Consider the following 24,730-nt stretch of genomic DNA (forward strand, 5'->3'; position numbering starts at 1 on the left):
CTATTTCCTACTTGTTGCCTCCTGCTTGTCACCCAGTAGTTATACCTTAGTATCTCTCCTCTTGTAGCATGTCAGAAAACAGGCCTAGACCTTATTTAAGGTTGAAATAATCTGAAATGAGTCATCAAGTATCCAGCAGTATTTAAACCAGACATCAGCAATTTAGGAGCTAAATATTAACTTGGTCTTAGAAAAGCTTTTGAAAAAAAGATGCTTGAATAACAGCTGAAACAGATTACTATGCAGTTAAATACTTTTGGTTTCATCCACCAGAGGGCTCTGATCTTTACTTTATCCTAAATTTCCTAAGCAAACCATTCTTACTAGAAACAGGCCCTAAGGATGCATGCATAAGCTCACTCAGCAAATATTTATTGGATACCTACTGTGTCACAGGATTATGCTAATATTTGAAGAGGAGAAAAAGAAGATTGTAAAAGAAAAAGGACACAAAGAAGAATAAACTCCTTAAAAGAGAGCAAAGTCTAACAGAATATAAAACAAGCACACACATTAAGATACAAAAATAAACCGTTCTGGGAAGCTGAGCAAGAGGACTGCAAATTTGAACCTGCCTGGGCAATTTAGTGACTTAGCAAGACCCTGTCTCAAAATAAAAAATAAAGAGATGGGAATGTAGCTCAGTATGAAGGCTTTGGGTTCAATCCTGTGTACTACAAAATAAAACAAAAAACCTAAACAAAAAAAAGCACAAAGATACAGTTGTCTTCAACTCCTCTTACTAAATCTTCCTTCCTTCCTTCCTTCCCTCCCTCCCTCCCTCCCTCCCTTCCTTCCCTTCCTTCCTTCCCTCCTTCCTTCCCTTCCTTCCTCCCCCCCCCCCCCCCCCCCCCCCGTGCTAGGAATCAAACTCTGGGCCTCACATGCCACTGAGCTACAGTAAATGTTTCTTGAACTAAGTTCCAAAATAAAATACATTTTAAAAGTCTATAGGAAGGCCGGGGATTTAGCTCAGTGGTTTTGCCGACTGCTGCGTAGGCGCAAGGACCCGAGTTTGATCCCAGTACCAAAAAAAAAGTCTATAGGAATTTGTACTAATGATAAATCATTATGAACTGGGGAAATGTGAGAAGATGCCATAGGAATGTCTGGTATTTGAAAGCAGCTAAGAGGAGCAGGCAGTGAGCAAATGGATATGGAGTATCAGTAAGTCAAGCAAAGGGGAAAAAAGTGGGAAAGCATTTGACAAGTGGGAGGTGATAGGAAACGAGAAATGGGGAGAAAAACTTGTAAAGACAGGCTTCAGGTAGAGGACTAAAACTGGAGTCTTACTTGCAAAATATATAATGAAAGAAACTTACTTGCAAATAATACTTCCCCGAGATTTACTGTGACAAGGTTTAATCTGCAGTGAACAAGCTATTGCTTTCCACATTTCTGGCTGGCACTTTTTAATATCAAGAACAGGTATATTGATAAATGGCATCTTTATACTTCCTTTCTCCCACAGCTTCATGTCATTCATGGCTCCTTGATCTGACTGAGCATTACAACTCCTGAAAAGTTCCGTTGGCCTTAAACAAACAAACAAACGAACCAAGAGCCAATCAGCAATTATTTTCTAGAGAAAAGTAATACATTTTTTTTTTTTGTACTGGGAATCAAACTGAGGGACTCGAGCTTGCCAGGCAAATGCTGCACCACTGAGCTACATTCTTGGCCTGTTTTCTTTGTAAAATAGATTTTTGTGAAGTTTAAAACTTCACAGGGCTGGGGCTCAGTGGTTCTGCCGCCTGCCTCACAAGTGCAAGGTCCTGAGTTCAATCCCTGGTACAAAAAACCCCAAAAAACTTCACAAAGTGCTGGGCATGGTGGCACACATTTGTAATCTCAATACTCAGGAGGCTGAAGCAATAGGATGGCTGTGAGTTTGAGGCCAGCCTGGGCTACATAGTGCATTCAAGGCCAGCCTGAATTATAGAGCGAGAGCCTGTTTCAAAAAACCTGGCAAAATAAATACATGGCAATTTGTTTATTCTAGGGGTTCTCAAACTTTCTGATCTCAGGACTCATTTACCTTCTTAAAATTAATGGGCTCTTGTTGGTGTGGTGGTACATACCTGTAATCCCAGAACTCTGGGAGGCCAAGGCAGGACTGTGAGTTCAAGCCCAGCTTGGACAAGTTGATGAAGTAAGACCTGGTCTCAAAATTAAAAAATGAATAAATAAATAAAAATAATTTTTAAAAAGGGATGGGGATGAAGCTCAGTACAAAGGCCCTGGGTTCAGTCTCTAATACAGCAAGAAAAAACAAAACAAAACAAAAAAACCAAGAAACCTTTCTCTCTCTCTCTCTATATATATACACACACATACATATATATATATATATATCTCCATAATTTTCTCTCTAAGCATTTGTTAGCCACACCCCACAATTTCTGATATATTGCATTTTCATTATCATGCAGCTGGAAGTATTTTCCAATTTCTTTTATGATTTCTTCTTTGACTCACAGATTATTTAGAAGCATTTTGTTTAACTACTGAATATTTTGAAGCATTCCTGTATATTTTATTTTCATTGATTTCTCAATTTTCCTACTCCAACTAATAATCTGAATACTTTTAAATGGATACTGGGTTAACTTGAGGTAAATATCACATAACAAAAATATTTAAAACTTCCTTCTGGCCCAACTGAATGATTCTCTTCCCTTCTGCCCTCTGGTTCTCTGATAAAACCAAACCTCTCTGGCTTCTCTCATTTAGAGTTCTGTTCCGTGTTCTGGATGCCTCTTTTCTTCAATTTTACTCAGTCATTAACTGGATATATGCTCAAAACTTAGTCCTTGGCTCCTTATTTTTCTTACTAGTTACTTTAGGAAAACACCCATTTGAATTGCTTCTGTAAAGAAATATTTTTGCATGAAATGAGAGTCGGTGAGCAGGAACCTCAAACCAGTCTGAAGGTCTTTTAAAGCAACCTGTCTTCAGAAGGACATCCGCATGATCAAACAGTTTACAATTATTTATTCTGCAATGAATTGTTTCCCCTAGCAGTGGAGTAGAAGGGAGAAGGGACTGAAGGCAGAGGAGATTCTCTGAATTCCAGAAGCCTGAGGCATCTCTAGATTAGAAGGAACTTTGTAATAGTGCTTCCTTTCCCCAGAGGTGATTTCTCAGATGGAAGATAGCATTTAAAGATGAAATCACACACACACAAAAAGTCTTCTTTGTTTTTCTGCAGTACCTAGAGATTGAATTTAGGGCCTTCACACTTAACTAGACCTTTTTTTTTCTGATTTTGGGACAGGGTCTCACTAAGTTGCTAAATTGTACAGGCTGGACGTGAACTTTTGATCCTGCCTCAGGTTCCCAGAGTTCTGGGATTACAGGCATGTACCACTATGCTCAGCTACAGTTTTCTTTTAACCCTGCAGGAATAAAATCAGAGTAAAATGATATTTTCATATTTTTAATAATCAGATAATTAATGGTAAAATATTTCCATTCCATGTATAATAATATATTCTTACCTGTTGTTAAAATTAGTACAATAAGTAAGATTTCTACAGCCCAACTGGCAAGGTTCCCGGACGTCTGCTAGACAGGTCAACATGGATACTTCCACTGGATTATATTCACAAAAGCGGTCAAATTCCTGCCAACTCTGTGTATTGGCCCAGCTCATACTGTAAAGTTTAGTGCACAGTTCCCTGAAACAAAAACAGAAACATACAGATAAGCTAAATGAATAAAACTCACATTCTATTTGATATGTACTTTGGAACATAAAGTACAAAAAAATAAATGATCATTTCCTAGAATTTGGAGCCAGAAAATGTGATCTTTTCCAATGAAAAATGACCTTATTTATCATCCATATTTTCCCTTTTCACCATGGCTGCTAAAATGCTCAGTGCTGAATTTAATGTTCAATTATGGTATTTGTACAGCCTCAGCTCTTGGTACAATTATTTCCCCCTATATCCTTCTGATCTCTTTTTTACCTTTATTCAAAGTAAAGCGCATGATTTTGCCTCTACAAAGGTATATTCCCCTATAATTATGTTTAGTCACAGGAGGCAAAACTGCACACAGTTCTAAGGTTACTTTTAAGAAGCACTGGAGGGGCAGGGGGTGGAGCTCAGGGTAGTGTGTGCTTAGGATGTGTAAGGCCTTGGGTTCAATCTCCAGCAAAGGTGGAGGAGGAGGAAGGGAGAAAAAAAGGAGTGGGGGAGGGAGAGGAACAGGAACAAGGAGTGGGTGGAAGGGTGAGGAAGAGGGGTGAAGAACTGTAGGCTTTAAGTTTACTAGTTTCTGCTTAAAAAACTATCCCCAAAGGTGGAGGATTTAGCTCAGTGGTTCTGCCACCTGCCTTGCAAGTGCAAGGACCCGAGTTTGATCCCCAGTACCAAAAAACCCACCATATTACAGTTATAGCTGGGCTGGGGATTTAGCTCAGTGGTTCCACCATTTGCAAGTGCAAGGTGCAGAGTTGGATCCCCAGTACAAAAAAAAAAAAAAACAACTATCCCCAAGCCACTTACATTCTTTAAGAAATTCCAAAGCCTCTATATAGTATTGTAGTTGAGACACGATGTTTTTATTTTCATTAATGATTACAAAGCAACTTAAGCGTGTGTATATAGCTAAAACAATATACCATTTCCAAAATATTTTCATACTTAATATTCACTAGTTTATATTTCTTTATAAAAGTTATAGATATTCACTATATAAACAATTTTAATACTATTGAAATATACAAAGTTACAAGTAAAAACTGTCCACTCTCCTTACATTTTGACTCTCATAACTACCCTACAAATAGGGTGTCTTTACTTTTATGTTTATTCATTTACTCTACTAGTGTTTACTTAGTGCCTATTTTACGAGTGCTTATTGAGGGCACAGAAATGCAGTGGTGAATAAAATGGATAAGGTCCTTGTTCTCAATGAAGCTTAGCATTTATGAGGGTGACAAAGCTCAGCTCAGGCTATGTCAGGCACCTTGATCTGGAAACCAATGCTTTCTCTGGTCCCTAATTTTCTTTTTTTTTGGGTACTACGGATAGAACTTGGGTCCTTGCACTTTTGAGGCAGGCAGCAGAACTGAGCTAAATCCCCGGCCCTGTTCCTTAACTTTCTATATTCACCTTAAACAGATTATTTAACATTTCCAAGTTAGTTTCTTACATGCAAAACCAAAATGACACAAATTTCCCAAATTATCACATAAGATTCCACGAAGATCATATCTGATGAAAGTGAAAGCACTTAGAAAACCATGAAATCCTATTTCAAGGTAAGGGTGAGAAAACAGTTTTTTCACTGAAGCACCTCTGGGACAACACTGCCATTTCAATCCCTAGCAACTCTTAAGCAGGTATAAACTCTAAAATGGGCAAAGTACTATTCAGCCCCCTTCTCATTATTGTATTTATTAACTTCTACAGGCAACCCACTTTCCTTAATTACAGGGTCAACTTAGTTTCCCTTTAAGCCCTTCTACTAATTTTCTTTGGATTTTTTTTTTTTTATAACCTTGACAAAGTCTGATAAACCATTCCAGGCACAATTTTTTTGGTTAAAGGTCCATCCAATTTAGAAATACAGGAAAGGTTGTTCACTCCTAGTATCTTATATTTATTTCGGGATATCCTACTAAAATGTGGACCCTTTTCAAGCCAAATATCTCTAACAAAGCAAACTTCTATTTCTTCCATTTTCTAGCATGACCTTAGTTGTCTCCACTTATTCTTATCTCCAGACTGTGTTTTCTCTATCATATATGTGTGCATGTATCATATATTATGTTTTTTACTGTTTTTTTGAGACAGGGTCTCATTATGTAGTTCAGGCTGGCCTTGATCTCACTATGTAGCCCAGGTTGGCTTTGATTCTCCTGCCACAGCATTCTGAATGCGAGGATTATAGGTTGGTGCCATGACGCCTAGCTCCTCTATTTTTTTTGGTACTGGGGATCAAACTCAGGACCTTGCACTTGTGAGGCTGGCGCGGTGCCACTGAACTAAATCCCTGGCCCAGCTCCTCTATTTTTTAACCCTTAAATGTAACAGACGAACGACAATATACCAACATAGAACTTTAGATATGAGCGCCCACCCAAGTTACCTACCAATATAACAAAATGTTTGTTAAGTTTAGTTTTGTAATTTAATAAATAGAATACCCTTGAGATGTCAAAAAAACCCATCTAAATTATAAGTTTACCTAATGATCTTCTATTCTTTAAATATTTATTGTCCTGCCAATGCTAATTCTTCACATCCCAAAACAGTGTTTTTAGCACTCAATTACAAAACAATCTTTTGTGTATATATACCATATTTGGTAAATATTTGTTGGATAAAATAATTTAAAATTTTAACAGTATCTTTTTTTAAGTGGCTCTGGGGGTCGAACCAGGGATTTGTGCATGCTAGGTAAGCTCATTTCTTCTCCAGAAAGAATTAAAGATTTTATATCTTCTAAACATCAAGCCTACATAATGGAAGAATATAACATATATTTGCTAAGCTTAAAATGATTAAAATGCTACTTTTCTAATGATTTTAATAAAGAAAAATGAGATACTAACCTACATGTTGAAGTGTTGGCTTTAGAACAACAATGCAATTTAGCCCCATCAAGGCCAGTAGAGGGAGGAGGGTGTACAGTGACTCCAGGGTGAACAGATTGTGAGCTTTCAAGAAAGCACTGCCAAAGAGGATCCTGAGGCAAGGGTTGGGTCTTACAACCCTCGATGAGACCATCAACAATTTCCATTTCTGTTTTCTTAGACATCAGAATTCTCTTGCAGGCATTTTGGCAGGCATGGTCTTCAGCTCTGTCACAGCAATATAAACCTACATTTTCAGAATATAAGTGGCAATTTTATATCATGCATTGCTCAGAAGAGAACATAGCAGTACAGTGGAAATCACTGCTACTCTATATCTCTAGCTGCAGTATATGAGTCTATTAAATACTGTCTTCATTACCCTGGAGTGCAGAAAATAGGTAAAGAACTAAAGTGGAAGAACTAAAATATTTATTACCTGAACTTAACCCTATCCCCAGTCACAGGCCCTATAGCACTATCTTTACAAAAGTACAAAATCATTCTACATACAAGAAATCCTCATGTAAAAGGAATCTTACTTTCTCAGAAAAGTATTACTACATAGATCAAAGTGGAATTATTTACTGCTAGTGACCAATGTCTAAAAGGGATTATGTTCTTGACACAGGAGAGACAATTAATTTTTATAGTAACAAAAACAAACACTGTATTCCATCATATTCCAAGACAGAACAAAACTTTTTATATACCTGTAAGTTAACTAATATGTGTTATAATTTAAATAAAACAGTAGCAAACTGACAAGATACCAGTTTGCTTCTACCTTTAATTTTCTTTTCATTTTGATGCTCATGACTTAACTTAGGGCCTCGTACATACTAATAAGCACATGCTCAACCACTGAGCTACAACCTCAGTCCTCTGCCTTTAATTTCTACAAAAAAAGCAGAAAATGAAAGAACACTTTCAACCAGACTATACAATTCAGAAGGAGTCCTTTAAGGCGTTCTAAGGTATGTCTGAGTTTTGGAGAAACCTTTTTAGGTTGTAGCCTTCTTTTCCAGATTTGTCTGTATTAGCACAGACACTAGAGATGGTTGTTGCTCTATCCTTAAAACAACTGTTCCCCAACCGCCACTTTTTAAAAAGCTATTAACTCCTTAGCTCCACAGCACCTCTGTCAGGGAACACAAAACTTCCTTTTAAACAAATAAAGGATTCTTGTGGCAAATGCTTCATTCATCTACTGATTTTCACCACACAGCCACATCACAAAACGTCAAAAGCCTTAGGGTTCTGATTTCAATCATGGCCAAGGTACACTGTGTTTGGGTTTATAAAACAAGTCTCTCAGTATCTCAGTATAATAAGTCAAACACTGGCACCTGGCTTGTAAGTCAGTCTTTTGTCAGTTACATTAATCACTCAGTTCTTTCAAATCTGACTATTTCTAGAATAGATGAAGAAAACAAATATACAAAGATGAGGCTTTGAAGATTCCCGTAGGTTCATTATGAGGCCCTGATTTTTTAAAAATGCAGGACTTTTCACTTTTTAAATTATGAAAGTAATAACTGCTCTTGTAAAAATTCAAGCATTATAGAAATATAAAATAACTAGGTATATGGCTAAAAATATATCACACCATAACTTTGGTTCTATAACTTGCTTTGCTTGATATATCTTGGACTTCTTTTATGTAAATATATTCCCTTTTTGTTTCTAAAGTATCAATATTATGTAGACATGTCATAATTTATTTAATGAATTTTAATCAAAATCCTAATGATGAATGTTTGGGTTATTTCTTTTTTTTCTTTCTTTTTTTTTTTCCAGGGATCAAACTCAGGACCTTGTGTTTGTGAGGCAGGCATGACGCCACTGAGCTAAATCACTGGCCCCGTTTGGGTTATTTCTAATTTGTCTCCATTACACCAATGCTGTATATCCTTCATATTAATAGATACAATATATTTCTGCAAATTTGAGTAAGTTTTCTTGTTGGATAAATTCTGAGAAATGCAGCTGCTAGATCAAAAGACATGATAATCTGGAATTCTAATGGTCACTATTCAACTTCCCCCCAAAATATCTAAACCAAAGAATTTACTCTTACTCTAGAGAATTCCCATTTCCTCATAGTCTCGACAGTCTCATCTTTCTTGGCACCTGTTGTGACAAAAATGTCCAATCTGCCAAATCTAAACACCAAAGGAAGCTTGGTGTTTCCATAGTGATTACATGTATCTATAAGAATGTATCACTTTATTCTTATAAACTTCTTTTAGAAAAACTGAAATGAGAAGAACGTCTCTTTTACTTACTATCTGTTGGGTTCCTCATTGGATAAGACTGGGTATAATTGTTCACACAGTGTATTAGTTGTGGACTAATAGAGGCACAATAATTTTCCACTGCTTTGATCTGAGATGGACCAGGAGAAGAGTCTGTTCGGAAAATGGCTTGACAGTATTCTCGGCAATTTGTGTGATGACCTGCATAACTGCAGCACACTGAACCCACTATGGGGGGAAAAAGAGACAACACTCAAGTAATAGCGTTTTGTTAAAAATAAATCATCGTCATAAAGATGGAACAGTTTGTCTTTCTGAATTTGAGAAATAAAACCATACTCTAGAAGACAAACACTTAAAATCAGTTCTACTGTAGGCACTGTCATGGGGATATTCAAGTGCTCACTGATAGAAGAAGAAAATCATTATTCATCAACTTTAGAGTTCAGTGATTCTCCACAGGAATGGTACTACGCCCTGGAAGAATATGGAGGTATTTTTGGTTATTGTGATGATTTGGGGACTACGTTTGTCATTTAATGCATGGGTGTCAGGGCTGCTAAATATCCTTCAATATACAATAGTCTTACATAACCAAAACTGTCTTCCAAAATGCTAAGAGTGCCCCACTGAGAACCACTGAAACAGCTTCCTTCCGCATTAGATTTATAGAGTCTTATAAACTAAGAAAACAATACCAAAATAAAATAAAACCCCAAATGCCTCACATTTATCATAGGACTAGTAAAAACTAAAATAAATCAAATACATAAGTTTGACAATTTTATAACTGTGTATACTGAAACAAAATTCAAAAACTTCTATACAGTTTGAACATCTGCAAGAATATGCCTAAATTAGGAAACTCTCCCTTTAACAATGGATATGATCTACCCCCATATTGAAAAGTAAAATTCACTTGAAATAAATATGACTGGATTTATGTATTTTAAAAAGCACCAATAGGCTGCCACTGAAAGTATATGGGGAGAGAGTGATAAGAAGTTGGGAAGGCAATGTGGAAATTATAGTGAAAAAGACCAAGAGATCCTCACAGGAGTCTACAGGGGTCTGTGGGAGGCTGAAGAAAGACTCGACAAATATACAGGAGAAGAGACTGACAGAAAAGCAGGTAAGAATTCCTGGATAATTATTAGAGATAGATACTGGGGAACTAGAATCAGAATTTTGGTGGATTCCAGAATATGTAACTTAATGGATGTAGGATAAGCGTGAATTTCCAGGGCCAGGAAAGTGTTGCATATCTATTGTGCTACTTGTTTTTTTTTTTGGTACTGGGGATCAAACTTGGGACCTTGCTCTTGCGAGGCAGGCAGTGGAACCACTGAGCTAAATCCCCAGCCCTGTGCTACTTGTTTTTACTTGCAAGAACTATCAAACTTATTGTGCCCACTTCCAAAGAGTTTATTTTAATCACAAAACAATTATTTATTATTTTTTTATGTAGTGCCAGGAATCAAATCTAGTACTTTGCACATCCTAAGCAAGTAGTCTACTACTAAGCTATATCCCTTGTCTCATAAAGCACAATTATTTATGACTACATTTACTACTGCAAACCTCAATAAGGATAAACTAGTAGTGGTAGTGGGGTATGGTGAAGATAGAAAAGTAGAATAGGACATGACGCCTATCTTTTTATTACCTCATTAGACTAGCTTCCTTACCAGGACATAAGATTACTTACCAGAGACTATCCGAAAATCTTGAACTATGTCCCAGTTTGAAAGGATAAAAGATAGACAGCTAATGCTTCTTACTGTCCTTTGATATAAGCCCCCTGCCAACCTAACAACTATTTGTTTTTCAGTTATATTTTCCCATCTCTAAATGCTGTCACTATTCCTTTCACTTGGAGTACCCCTCCTCCAATCTCCACTGTTCATATCTAGTCTACTCTTTAAGGCCCAGCTGAGCCACCAACTCCAGGAAGTCACCTCTAAGCACCCTTGCAGGAAGTGATTCCTCCTTCTTCTGAACTGTTTCAGTGTGCTATCTCATAATCTACCACATCCTAAAGTTCTTAAGAGTACAGGTCATGTTCCCCATAGCTGTGTGTCTGCCCCCAAATAAGCAAATACTCAATAAATGTCTTCTAAATGAACTGAGAGGCAGCCCTTGACAAGTGCTACATTATATAATGTGGATGTGCTTAACCTCTGAAAGTGATCCTATTATTACTGTTACCTTCCTCTAGCACATCTAGCTCTTGTGTCTCCTTTGTAAATCTGCAATTAAGAGTAGGAACTGTTATAATACATGAATGACTTGAACACCCCAGAGGAAAGAGCCCAGCAGAATCTTGCTGTGCACATTCCCTCAGATGGCTTATTAACAGCCTAAGTTATAATGCCAGAATCTTGGCAGTATTTGTAACAGCTAATCAGGTTCTGTAAACCGTGTTGCTCTTTGTGTAACTACCAACAATATACTTACTTTCATTTCTGCTAATGCAACTGAAAAGAGCATTCTGCAAATTAAAGAAAAAACAAATAAACAGAAATTAACAACCAGACAGAATTTCTAATTTTATTCCATTTTATGGTTATATGGAAATCAGGATATCAAACTATAATTCTTCTGGAAGTTGAAGGCTGAAAACACAGAAGTTATAAAATGATCGCCTAGCAAAAAGGGAAAACATCTTCTAACACATATTGGGGATCATGAGCTATAAATTGGCCATTTTATAGCAAACAAAATTTGTTAGTTTTATCAATGTGTGCGTGTGTGTTACAATTATTACTCTCCATCATTTCTTGTAAGATATAAAACATTTTCCAGAAAGCATTCTAATCAAGGACATGTAAGGAAATATATACATACAACCACTGCATTTTAGAGCTGAAAGGACCTTAGAGTTCATCTCTAATGGTTCTGAAACATGGCTGTGCACTGTCCTTCCTGTCCATGGCTGTCTTCTGACTTTCCCTGCCTTCTTAGACTAAAAAGGGTCAGAATCTGGGGTTGGGGCTCAGAAACTTAAAAGTTCAAATAAGGCTTCAAGAATAGTTCTTTTTTAGGCTTCCTCAAACCAGAGTTTGGGAATCTCCCTACCATTTTACAAATGAAAAAACCATTTCCTCAGCAGCATAAAGAGACCCACCCCTGATCACAGAACAAGTCAAAAGCATAGCCTGAGACTAGGATTAGTTTCTAGAATCAGATTACTGTATCACCCTGTATACATGCCACTAGAAGGAAAATAAGAAGGAAAACAATCTGAGAGTGAAAAAAATCTTTGTCCAAAGCCACTTAGATATTCAGGGCATGTCAGCTATTAATAACTACCATTAACAACTCTTTTTTTTAAAGAGATAATAATGGGCATAAAAAAATGTATGGAAATCAAATACACCTTTACTTTATTTGAATCAAGATGATTTTGGCTTTTAATCGTAGATCGATCCCAAGGCAGCTAAGTGAGCTGTCCTCTAAAGAGCCAACTTTACTAACACTGAAAACCTAACTTCAAAGATCCATCTATGTAGCTGAAACAGCTGTGCTAAATTCGTTTTCTCCACTAAATAATATTTCACTGTAGAATAAGCCAAACTTGATTTACTCACTTAAAGCAAAATAAAATTAAAAAAACAAAATCCCTGAGCCTCATTAGACTAATAAACTCACCTAGACTGAACTCTTTTCTGCTAGAGGTAGTCAAGCAATCAAAGTGAAAAAGTAAATAGTGTTATTTACTACTGATCTTGTTTATACTACTCTTCACCTATGTTTCCTTGTTTTAATTTGACTTTTCAGCTGCTCATTTATAGACAGCTTTTATGGGATTCACTGGATCCAGGAACATTTATAAATCATATAAATTAATATTAAATAACAACCTCCTACCAACTTTCTGGCCCCTTTTAATGGATGAATGTAATTCTAACTGACCTTTTTCTGATAAGCTAACTGTTCCTTTTGGCTTTGACTTTTTTGACTTTGTGCCTGAAGGAGTATATTTATTATTTTGCTAGCTGTCCTGGAGTGCATGGTCTGATTTCCATTTTTGTGATTTTTCTAGACACTCTGAAAGTCCCTAGAGCGGTAGCCCTCAACCATGGGTGATTTTGCTTCCCAGGGGACATCTGCCAATGCCTAGAGACACTGCTGATTATCAAAACTGGGGAATGTTTGTGATTAGCATCCTATAATACACACAACATCTCTTCCTGGCCCTTCAAACAAAGGAGCATCCAGACCGTGTCAACAGTGCCAAAATGTCAACAGTGCCAAGTCTAAGAACCTCTGCCCTAGGGACTTACAAATTTATTCAAGCTGGATTTTTAAAAACTGAACTTACAAAGAGAAAAAGCAATGTCACTCTCTGGTGGATCATTTAGCTTAAGACGCATATTAAAGGAAACAAAACCTGAGAAATATAAGACATCATCTAACCCAACTTCTTTATTTGACAAGTCAGAGACTAAGGCCTAGAAAGGGAAATATCTATGAACTCTAGCATTCACTCATAATCAGGGGTTGATAAACTGCACATAGCCAAATCATGCCTAACCCTTGTTTTTGTAAATAAAACTTTATTGAAATGAGCCACATCCAATTGTTCATGTATATCTACTTCACACTGTACATGCTGTAACACAGTCCAGTAGACAGATTATATAGTCTGCAAGCCTAAACATATTTGTTATCTGTCAGGCTGAAGAAAAAGGAAACAGCTGCTTCCTTTGATGCCACATCCAGAATTCAGAGATGTCCCCAAGCATCTCTCATTTGTTTTAATGTTTACTGATAAACCTTTTATGCACAAGTTTACCTCAATTTGTTGAACTAAAAAAATTTTATATTTTTACTTGGTGGTACCTTCAGTGTTAATAAAAACCATTTTTATTTCTTTACCCAGTTTAAGGTTTAAAAGAATGTTCACACTAGTATACTGACAATTGATGAATTCACCATTTCTATGGTATACCCATCACGATTTGATCTGTCTTGATTTCAGACTGATCATAACCCTGTTTTGATGAGAAATTCCTAAATTTACTGTAAGAAACTCTATCTTTTCAGTTTAAACTACTGTTGATTAGTTGACAGGGTTTAAGATATATGTATATCTGTAATGAGTTATATATAATGAATTATAGCATTAACTTCAATTCTTTGCTAAATTGCCAACCCTGCGGCCTTAGTCAAGTCTTAAGTCTTTCAAATGTCTGACTGCCATCTGGGGGCAAATGCAGGAAGTAACTGAGGGTTTATATTCACTTGTTTGGAGCCTCTTTTGACCTTCTGCTTACTTAGTATCATACCCACTGTGCCTCCCTCACACCATTTGCCTTACTTGAAAATAGGTCAAAACTACAGTGGCATTGAGGTGAGGATGTATCACACTTCAGAGACCCAAAACATGTCAGCCTGCTGGAGGATGACAGGATTACATTCTCTTGGGAATGTAAAAACCCAAAGCTTTCACTATACAGCAGAGAGCCAAGCGTGAAAGTAGGCAAGGGCTGAGCCAGAGCCACACCCTGTACTGCCCCACTAATGTACTTCCATGATACTCTACTGGATTATTGTTCTGACTTCAGCCCTTGAATGAATTATGTCCACGGAGTAATCAATCTGAACAGTCTCCTATTCTTTACACTAGCACCTTAGTGGAAAAAAAAGTTCTTGAGGTTAAATTTATTTTCCCTAAAATATTTTTGATCCTGAAGTCTTTCTTCTGGTAGCCACTTTCAATAACTAGTCTCCTTCCCTATTCCTACTGGTTTTAGAGAAAAGGCAAAAACCCTTCTGTCTGGAGTGGAAAGCAGGGAACCCAGGGGCAAACTTGGCAGAGAAAGAGATGGAGTGGAATCAAAGTGAGGGAACTCAACACACTGACCTTCCTTCTAGGGGAAGACCCTATGGGTATGCTTCAGAGGCAGACTCTGCCAGTCCAGCTTCTACTTCACAACTTAGTTCTGCAGGTTTACCTTCAGCCCCAGTTACCTATTCTTTCAGCTGAGTGCCTTTGTAACACTTCCCCATCTGTCCACTTGTTTCAGTTCTTTTTGTGTCCACTGCTCTTCTATGACTGGCCACTCCAGCTCCCTCTCTCATTCTCACCAAAGATGACTATGGTGAAAACTAAACAAACATTGATCATCTGAATCTTTGAAAATTAAAGGTCTGAAGTTGGGTGTGGTGTGGTGTGGTGGTGCACGCCTGTAATCCCAGCACTTGGGAGGCTGAGATAGGAGGACTACCATGAGTTTGAGGCCAGCCTGAACTACATAGTGAGATCCTCTGTCAAAATATAAATAAGTGAATGAATATTTGAATTTTGGAATGCTTTACTCACTTTTGGACAAAGACAAAAAAAGACCCCATTTTATGATTGTTAGTTTTTTCCATCACTGGGGATTGAATTCAGGGCCTTTATGCTGAGCTACATCCTCAGCACCTGTTGTTGTTTTTTCCTTTCTTTTTTTTGGAGATAGGATCTTGCTAAATCACTAAATTCTCCAAGCTTTGCTCAAACTTGCAATCCCTTTGCCTCAGCCTATCTTCAGAATGTGCCACCACACCCAGCTTATGAATTATTTAATGCTTTCTACTCCCAGTGCTTCCTATTTAACTAGGATACTAGTCACTGCTCTGTTCCTAGGCATCAATAAGTAAAAATCTGCTTTTTACAAATGAATTGAAAATTTCCTCACCTTGAAGTTTTGCACTTCACATAAGGAATCCAGTCCATCAAATGCTAAGCTGGAGAAGTTAAACAATATACCTTTAAAAACAGAGCTAGTTTTAAAAGCTCTACAAGTTGTTTTTTCCTTTTGGACAGTATGATTGTCAAAAGCATAGGTGGGCCAGGCATGATGGCACATGCATGTAATCCCCAGCACTCGGGTGGCTGAGGCAGGAGGATCACCGTTTTAGGCCAGGCTGGGCTACATAGTGGGTTCAAGGTCAGCCTGAACTACATAGAGACCCTGTCTCAAAAAACAAAAAACAAAAACATGTGCCAAAAAGCACAGGTGGCTCGAATATCTAAAGGAGCTTACTATCATGTCCTGGATATCAATAAACAACCAATTCTTTAATTTCTTCAGCCTCCCAAAATGATGTCATTTCAATAGTTGCATAAAAATGAACACCCAAAACTGAAATGAGATTAACTGGTCTAGACTGCTCAGAGAAGTTTGCTCATTATCACTACACAGCATTCAATCAGCTGAACGCAAATTCACTGCAGTGTAACACAAGGCTAGAAGACAGCCTAGACTGGAGTATTTCCTTGGGGTGGTAGACTGACTGCAGTGGTGGTCCCAATTTTTCACATGTCTTTCTATCTGTTTCTAACACACTAATTCTGAATTGGCCATGTGATTTGCTTTGGTTCAGGGGACATTAGCAAGCATGAAACAAGCAGAGGCTTTAATAATCATTTCCATGTTTCCACTTCCTGGCTTGGACCTTGTGTGGACATGGGAACATGTCTAAGGTAGCCTCCTAGAGGGATGGGAGAGACACATCAACCCCAGAACTGAGATGATTTAGCCAGTGACACCCTAAAACCAAGCTGCCTGCCAACTGATTACAAATGCATTGAGTGAGTCCAGCCAGAACTGGTGAAATCTGGCCAGACCAGAACTGCTTAGATAGCCCTTACAGTCTATAGAAATAATAAACTTTTACTCTTTTAAGCTATAGAGGTTTGGAATAATTTAATGAACAACACTATTGTGATAACAACTACAATACTTAGTATGAGTATTCTGTACTCATTCAAAGAAGGTCTAATTTACAGTTATTTATACAGGGTTTTCACATAAAACTAACCTTGTATAATTCAGTTTTCCAGGGTGAAAAAAAGTTCTAAACTGTTTCTAAAGTACTATCTACTAATCGCTTCTCGGCCTGGCTAAGATCAAGTGTAAAGTACTATCTACTTACAATTTTTTGCTTAGCCTAAGTCTTCTGCTCTGTGAAGATTTCCCCATTACCTTGGGCAGAGGTTTTTCCTCCAGGTCCGAATGTGTCTTGTACAGGCTTACACAAATATACTCAGCTCACTGTATTATAATGGTCTATTTGAATTTCTCTCTTCTTATGGACTAGACCAGTGGTGGCAAACCTATGGCATGAAGCAGGCTATATGTATCACTGAAAGGTCTAAAAGGTTTGCTATCACAGGACTAGACTATGAGCTTCTTATAGAGAATGGCTAAATCCTTTCATCTCTGTACCCCAAGAATAGTACTTGATGCATATTATCAGTTCAGTGTGTATCAGTTCAATGAATGCTGAGTGAAAGAATGAAAGATACAAAGACAGCTGTAGGGACTCTGCTCCAGGAACTGAGTTTACTATTGAAAAGTGGCATGTAAACACAGTTACACTAGAGCAATGATGGTGTACCTTTTAGAGCTTGCAATGATACAAATAGCCCACTGCAGCATGTGTGCAATAGGTTCACCACCACTGCACTAGAGGGTGACAAATGCTATGATAAAGCACATAAAAGGTTTAGAGGTAGCAATCAATCTTATGTGGGTGGAGAGATGAGGGATGGGCAAGGTATGTTTCAAAGAGGTACCATCTAAACTAGAATTTGAGGTAAGGATTGCCTAGTGAATAGAGGTAGCGGTGTGTTGCAACCAGCTTTCTTGGAGGGAATAGAGTGGATCACAAGAGGGACAAAGTTCTAATTTGTAGTATTTGCTGATGTTCATGATATAAATACCCCTATCCATGGCTGATTTCAAGTTATAAACTGGCCTGAAGAAGTCTAAGTATTTAACAATCAGTTTTCCCTAACTTGCAAGAGCCAGCTCCAGTATATCACTAGATGAGGGTATATCAGGATGGAATTTCAGGGAACAAAGAATATCAGGTCAGACAAAAAGGTTGCACAGCTACAACTAACAAAATGACACAATCTGGGAAATTACAGGTAGCATGCTGCTGAAGTGTAGGGAGGGAAGAGTGAGGAACTAAATTGAGAAAAGCTTGGTATTATGGGCTGAGGAGCAAGGATTATACTCCATAGGGGAGCTACTAAAGGGTTTTAAGAAGGGGAGTGACAAAATCAAATTAGTCTTTAAAGAGATCACTCTAGAAGAAAGTGATGATAATAGTTAAGAGGAGAAATTAGACTTATGAAAGCTGGTTTGGCAGCCATTGTAATAGTCCAGTAAAGTGATGTAAAGACCTAAACGAAGGCAATAACTGAGGGTCTAGAAAGGAGACTGATTTAAGATTATTTAGGAGGAAAATCTTTTTTTTTTTTGGTACCAGGAATCGAACTTGGGACCTTGCGCTTGAGAGGCAGGCGGTGGAACCACTGAGCTAAATCCCCGACCCTAGGAGGCGAATCTTTAGGGCTTAACAGCCAGTAATTTGTGGTAAGTGATGAGAAAGAAGAAAGTACCTGTTAGGCTTTTAGTTATTTCTGGGAGGACTGTACTGGTACAACCAAAAGAAAAGTATAAAAAATATTTCTGTGGTGGAGTCTGTGTGTCTGTGTATGTATGGTGCTATATGGGGAAAGGCAGAGCCCAGTGGAGGTAGAGAATGCAGGAAATAGTTTGGTTGATTTGAAATCTATCTTGATTCATCTGACATAGGAGCAATTAAAGATATAGGAGTTGGGCTGGAGATGTGGCTCCGTGGCAGTGTCTGCCTAGTATGGATTTGATCCTTAGGCATCAGAAATCTCACCCCAACCCCACTCCTCAAAAAGACTATGGGAGCAGGTGGCTAGTGGGAAAACTCTGGCATTTAAGATTAGACCAGGCCACAATCTACAGATTTAACCACATTTCCATTTGGGGATGATCTCATTCAGGTGACTTCAGAGAAAAATGAACTGAAAAGAAAATACACTAGCAACAAGGATTACTAAATAGGAGTTTCTCCCCTCCCAAAACTACAATACAAATATGACAAAACAACATACAAGTGGAATATAATCAAGGCTTTATACTATCTTAAGCCAGTACTGCAGGACCTAATAGGTTTCGCTCTTTTTGGAGCTCATCAGCTGCAGGTAACGGCTCTAATCTATTCTGATATGGTATACCTGTATAGCATGTTACCATTTCATTGCCCATTCATTCTCCTATTCACTATATCCTGAAAATTATTGACATTTCTGCAGCATTAACTAAAATACACTTTACATTTAGGTCCTGAAGGCTTTGGTGGGGCAAAGTACCACTTTTTTTTTTTTTTTTTTTGTGCTGGGGATTTAACCCAAGGTCTCCGAGCTGTACCCCCAGCCCACATAATTCATTTTGTTAAAAAAAAACCCAAGTGGAGCCTGGGATTTAGCTCAGTGATGCCACCTCCTGCCTCATGAGCGCAAGATCCTGAGTTTGATCCCCAGTACCAAAAAAAACCCCAACAGAAACAAAACCCAAGAGCTGATACATTGAGGAACAACATAGTTGTCCATAGCTAAGCTGTCACCTGCAAATAAGATGGCCTCTTTTTTTTTTTTTTTGGTACTGGGGATTGAACTCAGGTCCTTGCATATGCAAGGCAGGTGGTGGCACCACTGAGCTAAATCCCCAACCCCAGTCTCTTCTATTCTTAAAACCATTGTAGGGGCCAGGGATTTAGCTCAGTGGTCCCACCACCTGCCTCAAAAGCAGAAGGACCCGAGTTCGATCCCTGGTACCAAAACAAACAAACAAACAAAAAAAACACTGTAGCATAGATCCAATCATACAGAAGCTTAAGAGGCCTCTAGCTGTCCAGTATATCCTATTGGTTCTAATATTCCTGACCCTCTTATCTCTAAAGGAGACTTTTTCATCTTCTTTCCTTTATGCTTGTGGTAATAAATCTAGAGTCACGGTTAATTTGAGAGAAAAAAGAACAAAATAAAATTAATACATGGAAATCTTAAGCAGAACAGTTTATTGTGACAATCTGCGAGGATACACTATACAGCCTGTGCAGGCATACATAAAAATATGCCAAATAATGGCATCCAAGGGCAGAACAAAATGTATGGTAATCTACCATTTGCAGTAAAGAGAGGCAGAAAAGGGCTATCTCCGGTAACTTTAGGGACTTGGTGGCTGTGGTACAGGAGGTGGGAAAGCGATACATACCATTCTGAATTTCAAACCATGTGAATATCCAAAAAGTGAAATACAACTCATATTCCACAACTATGATAGGTGGCACTGACTGTGCCTGGAACTCACAAGGCTGAGTGGTTTTGCTTTTGTGGTTCTGAGAGCCTCTCAGAAATACGTTCAGAGTCTCTCTTTCTCTTTCTTTTTGGAGACAGGGTCTCACTATATAGTTGAGGCTGGCCTTAAACCTGTGATCCTCCTTCCTCCTGCCTTAGCCTCTAAGTGCTGGGATTATAGGGGTCCATCACCACACCCAGCTCAATTTTAATCTAGCATTCTCAAAGAACCACAAGCCAGTGGCAGAACAATATTTACCTATATTAGCAACGATTTAGTTTAAAACTTAACTGCTTTAAGATTAAAAAAAAAGTTCTCACAGAAATACCTCCTACCAGCTTTCCTTCATAGTTTCTCACCCTCCTTAATGAAATTATTAATGAAATAAAAAGTTAGACTGAAGCCAGGAAATAAAGGAGAGAAATAAAAATGATATTTCTGAAAAGAATATAATTAAAAACCCAGAGAAGAAGTCTGATGAGGGCCGGGGATTTATCTCAGTGGTTTCTCCGCCTGCTGTGCAGGCGCAAGGACCCCAGTTCAATCCCTGGTACCAAAAAAAAAAAAAGAAGTCTGATGACAAATTTGTAGCACTGTATTTCAATGGATCATGCAGCAGCTGGAAAGTTATTTATGGTTATAGTCACTATGTTAAGAGAATGACAGGTAATGTCTGACATTAAAGGTATAAAATAGATTTATGAATCTTAAATGAACAGTTTATCTTATCACTTTACAGACACTGTCAGGTCTCTGGAAATTCACCAGCCTCATGCAATCTCAATGATATTTATTCTGATATCCCAAAAAAGAAAATAACTATCAATAATCAAAATTTTAAAAACACCATCTTGGTGGTCAGAAGAAAGGGGCACAGCTCAGGTGTGGACAAAAGCTATGCAAGAAGAATCTACACTTTATGTCTCACACCTCATGTAAAACATGAGTTCATGTTTACTTTAATTCTAATCAGCCAATGTGCAGTAATATGGTTGTACCTGTGATTTACAGCCAACATCTGTTCTGACTGTTGGTGTCTATGTATTCCAGCTGTTGAATATTTTGAATATGATCTCAGGTTCTAGCAAAGCACATTCATGAATTTCATGTTGCCTAACCAATACTCCTAGGTGAGCCAAGGTCCATGCTTGTGAAAATGAGCATGTCCATACTTGAACATGTTTATGCAGAAATTGTCAGGCTAATGGTTGATTTTGGTAGCTTCTACAGACCAAAGCTACTGGGATCGAACTCAGGACCTTGAGCTTGCAAGACAGCCACACTGCCGCTGAGCTAAATCCCCGGCCCAACTAAAGCAGCACTCTGTAAATACTGAAGGAAGTATTCTTTCTTGGTTATTGGTCAAAATAACTGTAGTTTTGGAAGAGAGATCATTAGTTAAATTTCCTGTCCATTGCTACAATCTCCTCAATATGTAAAAACAGTAAGCTGTTGCTTGAATATTTCTACTGATAGGATGATCTCTTTTTTGGAAACATCTCATTCTATTCTGGGCACTGGTATGAAATGTCAGTATCAGTCTTACTCCTCCACTTCCCCAAAGAAGCAATCTTGCCTGGGTATGGTGGTATACACACCTATAATCCCAGAACTCTGGGAGGCTGAGGCAGGAGGATAATAAATTTGAGTCCCAAAGGGCTGGGGAAGTAGCTCCATATGAAGGCCCCAAGTTCAATTCCCTGTAACACACACACACACATACACACACAGCAACCTTGACAACCCAGGAAAAATCAGTTCTCTGTATTTCATTCAGTCTTCATTTACTTTCAAGGTTCAAGGGTTACTTCAAGATTGACCGTGGGCATAACATCACTGCTTATCTTTAATCTCGTATTCCTAACCACATCTGAGATATGGTCTTTACATTAAAACTTAAAATTCAGTATGTTTCTTATTTAGCCCCTTCCCAGTGCACATGCTATTGTTGCTGTAATTAAAAAAAATTCAATACTATTGTTTTACATAATCTGTGTGCTTTAATTTATACACTTTCTATTTTCATGATCCCTTTTGCATTTAAGTAATTTTCCATTTGGAGGAAAACTTCTAGAAAGGGTCTAGTAATGGTAATTCTGTTTTTGTTGTCTAGAAATATCTTACAGTCACCTTCTTTCTTGACAAATATTTTTGGTAGGTACAGAATTCCAGACTGATAGTTCTTTTCTTTCAGAACTCTTAAGGTATCATTCTGCTGTCTTCTGGCTTTCTCTCTTGCTACTGGGAAATCAGTTCTTGGACTCTTGAAAGGAATGTCTTTTTTCTGACTGCTTTCAAGATTTTTGGCAATTGTAACCATTAATCGTAATATGTCTGTCACTCTGAATGGATTAAGAAATGTCTAGGAGATTGGAAAGCACAGTTCTTCATGTGTCTATGGATGATTGACAGGTAGGCCAGCAAACTGAGGGAAGAAGACTTACTTAAGATGTGGGTGGCACCAACCAACAGGGCTGTAGCCTGGACTGGACAAAAGGGAAAAGAAGAAGGAAGTGTCCTTGTTTTGGAAGAAACACTCTAGTCTTTGCCATCACCTCTGGATATCAGCCTCCAGTTTCCTCAGACTTCCAACGCAGACTTGCACTAGCAAGTGAGCTTCTAGGTCTTCAACCTTGGACTGGTGCTGGATCCTTGATCCCTCTTGTTCTGCAGCTTCCATCTTCTTGGGCTGAGCAGCTGCTGAATGCTCTGGCTCTTCAGTGTGTTGACAGTAATGGTGGATTTTTCCACCTCTGATCCTGCAGATGACCACTCTAGCCTCTTCCACCTCTGATCCCTTAAGCCTACCTAATAAATCTTCTTGCATAATTACACATATATTTTCTATTCCTCTAGATAACCTTAACTAATATAGCCATATCTGTGTTTATAATTTGTAGATTTTTTTTAACTTGTTGGGGATTTGTTGAGTTTCTTTAACAATGCCTCTGCCCATACTTTTTCTTCTAGTACTCCAATTAGAATATTTTCTATCCTTTCTTTTATTCTTTAGCCTCATGTCCCTTTGTGCTGTTTTTTAATATAATTTTTCTAGTTCTAGCTTTCAGTTCACTGATCTAATCAGTACAACGCTCATCCATCATGCTTTCATTTCAATTCTATTTTTCTTTTTTTGGTACCGGAGATCGAACTCGGGACCTTGTGCCTACAAGTGAGGCGGCGGAACCACTGAGCTAAATCCCCAACCTTCAATTCTATTTATCTGGAAATCGGTTTTCAACAATGCTTGCTCTTCATATTCCCAAGATTATTTCTGAGGCAGGAGATTTAGCTCAGTGGTCCTGCCACCTGCCTTGCAAGCAGAAGGACCCGAGTTCGATCTCCGGTACCAAAAAAAAAAAGATTATTTTTTATCTCTTAAACATTTTCTGGTCTGCACCTGATAACTTCTATATCTAAAGTGTCTTCAGGTCTGATTCTGTTCAGCTCTGTCCTGATGGCTCTTATTTGATGAGTCTTGTTTTCTGCTGATGCATTTGGTGATGTATTTATTGTGAACTGCTTATTTTCCTTAGAACATTATCTGGAGAAATTCCGAGGAGTATGAAATAATGATTAGTTCTTCCATAGAGGATCTGTGTTAGCTTGTCCCAGGCACTAAAGAGACACCACCATTTTAGAGTCACTTTAAAAAAATTCTCAGCGCAAGGTTTTTAAAAACACTCAGTATGATTTGGGCTGAAAACTCAAGTGAAGGCCAGCTGATACATAGTTCTAAGTTTTCAAAGGAGGTAACATTAAGGTTTGAGAAACAATTTTCCTTGTAGGTTAGCATGAGCATACTCTGGGATTCCAAACTTACTGGTGGGGAAGGGAAGGGGACTTCAATTACATATTCTACTATCAATCAGAACCAGAGATTGACCTCCGGACTTCTGATCTCCATAAAGCTACAAAGCTATGAAAACCGATTCAGCAAATGTTCTTAAAGCTACCATCTTCTTTAGTGCCTTTACTTTTCTAGATTCCTGTCTTAAGTGGCCTCCCCAAAACTCCTCACTCCCACTGGTGACTGAACCCAGGGCTGTTGGTTCTTCCCAACCCGTTTTATTTTCAGACAGGGTTTTGGTAAGTTGCCAGAGCTGGGCTTAAACTTGTGATTCTCCTACCTCAGCCTCCCAATTAGCTGGGGTTATAGACTTGCACCACTGTTCTGGCTTCACTTAAGTTTTTGGCTTGGGCATTCCATATTTTCTTTCTAGGAAATTAAGCTGCCATTTAAAATTTCTTTTTTACCTAGAGTATTGGTGTAAGTATCAAGTCAGCCCCTATTTCCAGAAAGTAAGCTCTATATACAATGTAGTGTTTTCAAGCACAGGAGAATAGTAAATGTATGCCAGGAAACTAGGCTTCAAAGAATTATTCTACCTCCTTGAACATCATCCATTATAGTCAATCCATCATAACAAACCCTGTTGATAGATTCTGCTTTCAAATCTCTGATTTATTTTTGAATGCAGAACTTTATTGCTATAGTCCTAGATTTGGGTCTTAGCTCTTTTTAGCTAAGCTTCTAAGAAGACTTTGGAATGTCTAAAACAGCCTGCACATAGCTAAGTCTTAAAGCTTTCTAAAATACTGGCTTTGTTATATTAAGCCTTCTTTTACAAAATCTTCATCATCATTTAATAATAGGTTGAGCTCCAAAATGTCAACATTCTAGTATCTGGTTCTTCTTTAGCTAT

General features: G+C 38.0%; 1 protein-coding gene across 4 annotated transcripts in view; it reads right to left on the minus strand.

Annotated features, from left to right (window-relative positions):
* The window catches only part of Reck (reversion inducing cysteine rich protein with kazal motifs), a 104,792-nt gene that overhangs the window by 19,870 nt on the left and 60,192 nt on the right, over window positions 1–24,730 (minus strand). For 2 of the 4 annotated variants that reach the window (XM_087183709.1, XM_087183710.1), the window contains exons 7-12: window positions 11,305–11,338; window positions 8,878–9,075; window positions 6,569–6,836; window positions 3,501–3,680; window positions 2,082–2,159; window positions 1,323–1,535 (exon numbers count right to left, since the gene is read on the minus strand). In XM_087183709.1, the coding sequence (XP_087039835.1) occupies window positions 1,323–1,535; window positions 2,082–2,159; window positions 3,501–3,680; window positions 6,569–6,836; window positions 8,878–9,075; window positions 11,305–11,338 (971 nt within the window). The remainder of the gene's footprint in view (window positions 1–1,322; window positions 1,536–2,081; window positions 2,160–3,500; window positions 3,681–6,568; window positions 6,837–8,877; window positions 9,076–11,304; window positions 11,339–24,730) is intronic. The other 2 variants (XM_004870117.3, XM_021248494.2) reach the window with 2 other exon arrangements.

The sequence above is a fragment of the Heterocephalus glaber genome, unplaced genomic scaffold (genome assembly GCF_053883595.1).
Source record: "Heterocephalus glaber isolate CG9 unplaced genomic scaffold, H.glaber_assembly_v1.0 deba00001481, whole genome shotgun sequence".
Classification (NCBI taxonomy): domain Eukaryota; kingdom Metazoa; phylum Chordata; class Mammalia; order Rodentia; family Bathyergidae; genus Heterocephalus; species Heterocephalus glaber.